Source organism: Hyposmocoma kahamanoa, unplaced genomic scaffold, assembly GCF_003589595.1.
Source record: "Hyposmocoma kahamanoa isolate Upper Pololo Valley unplaced genomic scaffold, ASM358959v1 181, whole genome shotgun sequence".
In the NCBI taxonomy this organism is placed as follows: Eukaryota; Metazoa; Arthropoda; class Insecta; order Lepidoptera; family Cosmopterigidae; genus Hyposmocoma; species Hyposmocoma kahamanoa.
Genome location: NW_020653712.1, coordinates 801,672 through 811,222, shown reverse-complemented (window position 1 = coordinate 811,222; position 9,551 = coordinate 801,672). Strand labels below are relative to the sequence as shown.

At 40.6% G+C, this 9,551-nt stretch overlaps 1 protein-coding gene across 2 annotated transcripts in view; it reads left to right on the top strand.

Annotated features, from left to right (window-relative positions):
• LOC113226058 (glycerophosphodiester phosphodiesterase 1) overlaps nt 1-9,551 on the top strand; it is a 23,645-nt gene that overhangs the window by 7,981 nt on the left and 6,113 nt on the right. The window contains exons 5-9 of one of the 2 annotated variants that reach the window (XM_026458570.1): nt 2,292-2,384; nt 4,257-4,357; nt 5,320-5,448; nt 7,957-8,092; nt 8,996-9,530. In XM_026458570.1, the coding sequence (XP_026314355.1) occupies nt 2,292-2,384; nt 4,257-4,357; nt 5,320-5,448; nt 7,957-8,092; nt 8,996-9,097 (561 nt within the window). In that variant the 3' untranslated portion in view covers nt 9,098-9,530. Of the gene's footprint in view, nt 1-2,291; nt 2,385-4,256; nt 4,358-5,319; nt 5,449-7,956; nt 8,093-8,995; nt 9,531-9,551 lie in introns of those variants that run through there. The other variant, XM_026458571.1, reaches the window with a different exon arrangement.

Here is a 9,551-nt window from a genome sequence, read left to right as displayed (position 1 = left end):
CCGTGAGGAAAATGCGTTACGCATTCCCCGCCGCTGGGAGACGGCGGGGATATGTGGGACTCTCTCCTGGGGACTATGTCGATCCCCAAGAGCATACCCACTAAAAACCTCACGATGTTCCTGCGCGTACCTGGCGCCGGAGCCGCGGGGTCCACACCATCCCCCCCTTAATCATTGGGGGCTACCTGCACGGAGATGCCCCGGAACATTTGGGGCATCTACCGGCGGCGGAGGCCTGTGCAATGCAGGGGCAAGGTCTCCCAACCCCGCACCCTGCTGGCCTCCGCTGATGGGACGCAGGCGGTCGGCGAAGAGCCGTCGCGTACGTCCTCTCTGCCGACGCCGAATGGGGTCCGAGAGGGCGCTGTCTTCGCGGACCCGCTCGGCTGTGTCCTTCTGCGACATCACGTCCTCGCAGAAGACCATCGCCTGCCATGACCTCTCGCTTCCCAACATGGCTTTAACTATGCTGGGCAGTGAGAGGTCTCGTCCCACCATCTCTACGAGATCCCGGCGCTGCTGGCTCCAGGTCGGGCACACCTCCAAGGTGTGCCTCGCCGAGTCTGTAGCAGCGCCGCACTTGTGACACTCCGGGGTCATCTCCCTCCGTGCGATCTTGTGCAGGTAGTCACCGAAACAGCCGTGTCCGGTGAGTACCTGAACAAGACGATAGGTGAGGGACCCGTGCCTCCTCTTTCTCCAATCGGCCAGTACAGGGAGCCGTCCAGGCGCTGCTGCGCAGGGGTTATAATAAATAGACAAATAAAAACAATTAATTAATAAATGAAAAAGTGAGAGAGAAAAAATACAATTTTAATTGGTTTATTGCCAAAAATTTTTTAAAGATTTTAAAAGGGGAGGGCTTAGACATTTCGAGGATGCATTTTATGCTAGTTGGACGAGGGACCACTTGTAGGAGTACATAGTAGAGAGAGACGGATGGCTTAGGACAGTTAAAACCGTGCGGCGCAGGCCGATCGGAGTGCCTCCTCCCACCCCGCCTGGACGGCGGTCTTGGCGGCACACCGAACCCCCACTAGCTCCTCTAGTGTGGGGCGCTCTCCACGTGCCCTGGCTTCAGCACGGCACCTGTAGGTCTGAACTTAACCTAGCCTAACCGAACCTAATCGTGCCTTTGCGATAAACTTTCAACATATCCTGAAAGAACAACTGTTTGGTTATAATTCGGGTTTCGATGTAATGAAAATTCGAACAAACGTTATTTCGGACAAAATTTTTTCGAGTTTGTGTTAGGTTTCCCAGTAAAAGAGGGAGAAATGGAAATCTCTGGAAGAGGCCTATGTCTTCGGACAAGCTGAAGGTACCGAGTCAACAAATTTACCTAATATTAAATAAGTAATGTATAATAAGTACGCATGTCATACAATGTTTCTGTGTTAGATAAGTTAGTATGTAAGTTATCAGCTATAAAGGCTATAAATAAATAAAAATAAGTAAAATACTTATTTACAACATTTTGTGCTGCAATGCCATAATGAGACCCTGACTCAAAATACTGTAGACCGTGAAAAGTCAAACAGGGTTGGTTTTGCATCACACGCAAATACACATACATAACTCTAAAATCATTAGGTCACCGTTGTGTAATTAACTAGCGGAGTAATTTCACAAAATATAATAGAATATCAATTCAATACAAATTACAGAGAATAGCGACACCTCTAGCCAGGGCTGGTAGCTGACTGGGTGACGAAATACTTTCATTTTTCATAGATGGCGCTACGGCTAAAAAGTCGTTGAAAACCAAATATATATAGACCCGACAAAAAGCACATAGAAAAAATCGTGAGGTCCGCTGGTTCGTTCCGTGGTTTAGTAGGCACGGTTCGCTAGAAGACGTCGGTTCGAATTCAGCCGGATTGAAGGAATTTTTTCTAAGTGTTCGTATCAAAGTAATGGATTAATTTCCCAAAAATAATTGAATAGCATGATAGTAAAACATCACGGTATTCAGTATTATTTGAGTGGTATTTGATAATCCTAATCCGAATTATATAAAATCGCGCTCTTAGTATAATAAAACTATATATGATTTGTCTTCTGGTTTTATTGGTAGCAGTAGAGCTCCTTGCGAAAGATCTCGTCCAGGCAAGTACTGCCACCATACCTATTTCTGCCGCCAAGCAGTGAGCATTACTGCGTTCCGGTTTTGAGGGGTTAAGGGTGCCGGTGTAATTACATGGACTTGTCAACTTATGTCTCAGGGTGACGGGCGCAAGGTGGTTTACTGCTGGGTAGCAAATATTTTAACTAATTTTTTTTCCTTATAGTTGATCGACGGTATTCTACGCACGTTTGAGAGTAAACCTCTAATGTACAAATACGCAGCTGTCACTTGTTTCAATCCTTTCGTCTTGTACCAGGTTAGTGTATTATTTTATTACTAAAACGCAGCAAACGAAGCTTTCATTGCATCCACTTAAATTGCACTAGAGCAGGTGTCGGCAACCTCTAAGTTGGAAGTGACAAAAATTGCAACTTATAAAATTTCACGGTTTTTATAGAGCCACTAAAATTTTTCTTGCCAATATTAAAGTACTTGCTTATGTAAAGATATTTGATTTTGCTTTAAAATAAAAAAAACTTGATTCAAGTGAAGCTGTACCCAGCAGTTGGGACGAATAATGGGCCGATTGTGATTCAAATGCATCGAGTATATAACCAGAAACAGAGAAGAAATTTCATGTAATTTGTTGAAAACTATTCTGCCAAACCATTACGGTGACAACTGCGCTCCGATTGGTCAGCTCGAATTCGAAATAATTGACAGGTATCGTCAATTGTTTCACTTCAAATCGACCAGTTTAATTTGAGCTTTGTTATAATGGACGACAATTGCAAAATTACATATTTAATTACCGATGAAAAGTGATTCCGTTTGTTTTGCTGTTTTTCCCACAGCACCGAATGGAACAGCTTACCATAGTTAGAGATATTATCTTTATTACAATAAAGATAAATACAGAATGTTTCTGGAATATACGGAGACGTACACACAGGTCAGTTGTTGGCGCTGTACTAATTCAGCTTTCTAAATTGTGATTTCAGCGCAAACAAGATTTGTTACTTAAAAGTGATATAAGGTCCATTTACCTGATGGATTGCCAGGGATGGACGGCTCTTAGGGTGCTTTCCCACTATGTCGTGACGACAGATTGTCGTGCAGTTTACAGTGTCGTGGCTTGTATATTTAAATGAGGTTGTTCACATATAGCACGACACGATTAACTGTCGTTCACGATTTTTTATCGTTACAACGACAAACTGTCGTCACAGTGGGAACAGCTAGAACGACAGTCGTCAGACGATAAAAAAGTCACGATAAAAAGTATAAAAACGTGACGACAGATTGTCCCTGATGATTGATGGTTAAAACCCGAAATCGAGGGCATGAACTATTTACATCTAAATATTTGTTGTGAAATGAGTTTTGTTCAAATTTAATTATACATATTATTACAAAATATTTGTTGCTTTATCGTCAGGACAGTTCGATTTACCTTTATATTGAATAGATTCGCTTGAAAAGTTCATCAATAAATTGATACAAAAAATCGTTAGATCGTATGCACTTGAATCGATCTTCATTGAGAATCCACAGGATTGACAGGTGGTGGGTATTATGTGGAGATGCCTCTTCTTCGTGTAATAAGAATATAGAAATTTGTTATAAGTTGTTGTATATTATGTTGTTAGTGTTGGAATTATACCAAATTCTGTACTCTTCGCTTCTGCCCACGATTTTGGGCAGAAATGGGTTAAAACTCGGCGCTTCGGGTAAAACCCTGGTGTAAACACGGGCGGGTTGATTGGGTTTTAACACTACCGGCTTCCAAAAGAACATACAAGCGACTGCAGTGCATCAAACGATTCTGTCGTGCAAACGACTAGGAGGCTGTCGTGAAACGATAAATTGTCGTCACGATCTAGTGGGAACAGCTAGTCACGACAGTCGTTCAACGATAAAAAATCGTCCACGACAGATAGTCGTGATATGGGAACTTACTAGACACAACAGTCGTCCAACGATAATAAAACGTGACAACATAGTGGGAACCGTATGTACTAAATCTGTGGTGGGAACGCGCTCTTTTTTCGTCTCTATTTCTGGTTATATACTCGATGCTAGCGGGCAACATTTCTACGAAACGAATTGTAATTTTACTCCATTTTCAAAGAAGAAACAAGAAAGTTATATAATTTATTTACACTATTATAAACGTGTGTTTCAAAAGATCCGCAAAAAGGACCCTCAGATAGTGGGCGCTATCAGCTACAGACCGTACGCTTTCAGCGCGCGGGACTACGACGCGGAGAACGGACCTTCCAATCCCAGGTATAAGCAAACTACATTCCGTTTATTTCCCCTATATATATCTGCTTTTCAATGACCCAAACGAGGCAAACCTAGCAGTAGAGCTCCTTGTGACAGAGTTCGTCCAGGGAAGTACTGCCAGCTTACCTATATCTGCCGCCAAGCAGTAATGTCAGCATTACTGTGTTCCGGTTTTGAGGGTAAGGTTGCTAGTGAAATTACAGGCACATGAGACTTGTCAATTAGTGACGGGTGCAGTGGCAGGGCCCCTCAAATTTTTGCGATTTAACTGAATGGCAGTGCAAATGTCATGGACAGGCGTTTAGCTTAGCATAAGGCGCACGACTTGTTCGTCCTGTCACTTGATGTTTAAAGAAAAAACCCAATAAGTGTGTTAATTTTTGTGAACTGAGCTGTCCTAACACATCGATACCTCCTGTGAACACTTCGCCCACTTTTTTGTTCATTTTCGTTTTTAATGAAAACAGCTTTTAATTACTAATATTATGCTCCCGAATTTTGTGAACAAAAAATAAAGAAACAAAAAACAAAATAATGATCTCAGTACTATAAAAAACCGAACTCAAAAGTTCGTGGAATTACATCTATTTGCAAAGTTTCATTGAAAACGGTTACCGAAAAGTGCGCGAAACCGGATTCATCCCCTAGTTTGCCACCCTTAGAGGTGGAATATTTTCTTCAAATTTAAATGGGACCAATACTGAGGTACCCTCTTTTCAACAAAAAAAAGAATCATCCAAATCGGTTCACAAACGAGTTATCGCGTAACATAAATCCAAAAAAGCCTCATCCTTCCCCCAAATGACGAAGCGGACCACACGGCCCCGTAGTCCTCCTCGCGGCTGCCAAAGTCGCCCGCAGCGCGAACGTGTGCACATATGAATGAGCCTACTTTTAAGTGTCATTGGTAGGACATGGATGGATTACGGTCCGTTATATGTAACTTAACAATTTCATTACAGATATGGCGATAATCTGGCTATCCATGGACTACTCAGATGCGCTGATAGTTTATACAGCTCGTTATGGCGTTGGACAGCACGTTGGTGCAACGTCAGTGCTGTATTAGTGCACAAAGACATTGTCAGTCCGTAAGTCAACCATTGTTTACTTTATTTGATCCACATAGATAACTGCTTACTCAATATGATCTACGTGGATCACTACTTCCTTAATATGATCCGCGTGGATCACAACTTATTCAATATGATCCACGTGGACCACATTATTCATTCATAACGCTCATATGGTTTTTACTGTTTGCCATAACTTTAGTTCAACGTTAGTGCTGTATTACTGCACACAGACATCGTCAGTTCGTAAGTACAGCACGATTTTACGCCGCCACCGCCATTCGAAAAGCCATCATTTTACTGTCGGCATGTCTAGTTTGAACCTAAAATGTTACTTTATATGATCCATGTAAACCACATCATAAATAACAGGTACATGTGGACCTTTCTGGCGACTGACGGCACGTTGGTACAACATTAGTGTTGTGTTACTACACAAATATGTGATAAAAGTGAATCACTATACTCCGTCCAACCATTTATTTAACTTTTGACATATGCGTGCCTCCGAAGTTCTGTAATTATTGACATACAACATTATAGACAAAAAAATGCAACAATTCCTGGACCTTCTTTTATTTTTTTATATTTTACTAACGAAGTCTTATTGTTTATTATAATGAATCGTCGGATTCTTCTCTATATGGATGGGAATCATCACCTGAATCCTCATTGACATTAATTATTAATTCTTGAGTACACAAATTGTCAAACGCAACATCACGATCATACTCAGACAATATCTTCTTCGCCGCGCAACGACAGCTTGCGTGTAACGATCATCGCAAAATACGCTCCATTTATTTAGCTTTTACATTTTAACTTAAATAAGCGTCCCGGGCACGCGAGCTAGCCTGGCTTCAATTTGGTGTACGCTGCGACCGCGTGGTTGTATTATTTAGAGGAATTTAAATGTTGTTGCCTAGTAAATAGAATTCAGATTCGCCATTAATGAACATGGAGGCGTGGTAACTGGGCTGTCGCCGCGTGGCGGCTGCGCGAAATCTTTCGCCTCGTGTAACTGGGCGCTAATTGATTATAATTCGAGCTGTTAAAAGTTAAATAAATTGTTGGACGGAGTGTAAATGTGATCCACAGCTGTAGTACCACATTGACCCACATGTAGCATGTCCGGTAGAACACAGACTTAACTGCAAAAAATTGTGATCCCAAACCCTTTTAAAAATGCAATTTATACGGAAAAACAGACGCATTATGCACTCCTTCATTTTTCTGTAGCGGGCGTAATGCGTATTGAAATAGTATAACATTTAAGAGTTCTTCAAATGTGCTCACTAGCCCTAAATACGGTTTAATAATTTAATTAATTTTCTTTCAATTTTATAAATGTAAGTTTAGTCACTGTTACACCGGAGGTGCGATGTGCAATTAAAAGTAGAGTCTGGCCGGTCAGAGCAAACGGGAACAGAATTACGTAAATAATTCGAACGCCACTCTATCAATCATATTGATAGGGTGGCCTCCGCGGCGCATTAATAGGGCCGGTACAGTGTGGGCGACGCCGTATTTCTGTATATATGTATATGCCGATACGGCGTCTCAAAATATTTTATGAAATTTTACCAACTTCGGCTGTCCCGATTTTTTTCGTACCACACAATAAAACGATCCCCTCATTGAGTCGATTAGCACTAAAACAATTTTTTTATTCATTTTATTCATTTTTATGGACAACACACGCTTGACCAAAAAATTGACTATACCAAAATTGTTTTCACAAAAAAAAGACTAGATGGCTCAAAAAAGACAGAGTTTCCTTGTACCTTTTATGGATTCGGATTTCCCCATATTGTCCCATTAAAAAAACACTGTGTACGTATCTTATAAGAATTTAACTGCCTTCATGGCCGAACGGTTACCATGCCGGACTGCCACGCAGAGATCGATTCCCGGGCCGGGAGAGATAGCTGTATGGCCTAGATTTGTTTCTCTCGTGAGTTTGTGTGTAATTTGTGGTTGTCTATGTGTGTCTTCATGGCACCCGCGACACAGGGTTTCCCTAGTGCGGGGCTATGTTGATTGTGTGCGTTATTATTATTGTTATTATAATTGCATTCATTCTTCATTCTTACTTCTACTTGTAAGTCAAATGGACGTAAAATGTTCAAATAAGTTTTATGGAAATATATGCAGTCCTCTTTAGTAAGTTTCAATAAATAGGAAGAAATTGCGTTTATACGGAGTTTAATGAAGAAAAGGACGATATAGAATAGAATAGAAACTATTTATTGCAATGCCACAATATAAAAAGACATATAAATGAAAACAGGTCAAAAGACAACGTAACAACATTTAAACAACAAGTTACATAATACTGTACTGACATGTGTGCGGCTCTGGCGTATGCAAAAGGATCCCATTCAGCTAAAGTCACAACCAGGATTAGACTGTGACGCTGGTTTTCAATGGGCCCTAGCCGAGTGGGTAGATATCTAAGAGTCCTATTATTCCCTTTCTTACAGAAACCCCATGGTATGAGTTGAAGATATTATATTCTTTTTCCAGAGTTGAAGTCCAATATTGGCGAACGCTAGGCATTCGGTGCGCAGGCTGGTGTGTGAACAGGCCCCTAGAGAAGCTATACTGGCGAGGAGTTCTAAAAGCGCCGTACCTCGCCAAGACCCTGCTCGGTGAACCCGACGTGAGTAGCTTTATTATGGAATATTATCGCAATTGTGAGGAGGAGCAGGAAAAAAATGTTTAATGTTATGTTGTGTGTACTGTACCTTAGGGACGTAGCTCAGGTCGCGTAGCGAGAGGTACTTTATATATATATATAAACTGGGATTATCTTCGTAACTAGATATTTATTGTTTTTCACATATTCACTTACGGAGGCTACTTCTAGATCTGCCAAGATGTTCTTTTTCTATCCTATTTTTTAAACACATTCTAAATACAAATCTATATTCACTCAGCCAGTACTTCTACTCATAGAGTAGAGCCTAGACTACATCTCTCTTCCTCACACACCTTGGCAGACAACATCTTGGCAGATCTAGAAGTAGCCTCCATAAGTGAATATGTGAAAAACGCAATAAATATCTAGTTATGAAGATAATCCCAGCTTATATTTATAAAGTACCTCTCGCTACGCGACCCGAGCTACGTCCCTAAGCTACAGTACCTTTTCACACTTTAGATGTGACAACCGCATACACACATATACACATATACGCACACGTACACGTGAGTTTTAACATAACTGCCAAGACTTTACAGCGCTTCTGGTTGCGTAGCTGGTTTTGGTCCAGCTTAAACAGTCGCACAATAGTAGGGCGATTGAACAATTCTATTATATTTGTTATTTAAGAGGTATAAGTACAATGTAAAGTAATAAATAATGTCTTATACTCCTATTTTGCCATGTTATATTGTGGTGTAGATGAAGTGTTACACATTTTTTTTTCATATTGATAATTCACAAGCATATCTTTGAATTCTTAGCTTAGGCATTTGTATAATGCGCAAATTAGGTTAGGTTAATGCGGTGGTGAAAGTATACAGGCTGTTGCCAAAGCCATTAAAACTCCCACTATTACAGATGCGCGAAGAGCCAGAAGACGAAATGTACGAGCGCGTCGATGACGTTGTAGACAAGATTTTAGAGTCAGAACCTGCGCGACGCATGTCGTCAGAAAATTGATTATTAGAGTTTAAATTTTTATAAAATTTTTCTTGTCTCTGTATTAGTCTGGTTGTGAGCGAATAAATGCTAAATTTAAAAGTAAGTGTGCCGAGCAGTACCTCAAGGGTTTGGATCAGTAAAATAGCCCGTGCAAAGCGTTATTAACCCGGAATACTATACAAATTGAGTTATAAAAACTTTTATTACTTCCATTACATCTTATTTACTAAAATCAACTAAAACTAACGTAATTATTATATTAAACCACTTAAAAATAACAAACAACAGAAAGAACTTACAACTGTACACAGAACTATGCCTCTATCAAACGTTTTAAACACAGGTTGTTGGTAGCGACAGCGTAAAATATTTGTATACAAAATGTTACTTCTTGCCATATAAAATTGTCAAGCATTTTATACTCGGGTTGTTGGTAGCGACAGCGTAAAATATTTGTACACAAAATGTTACT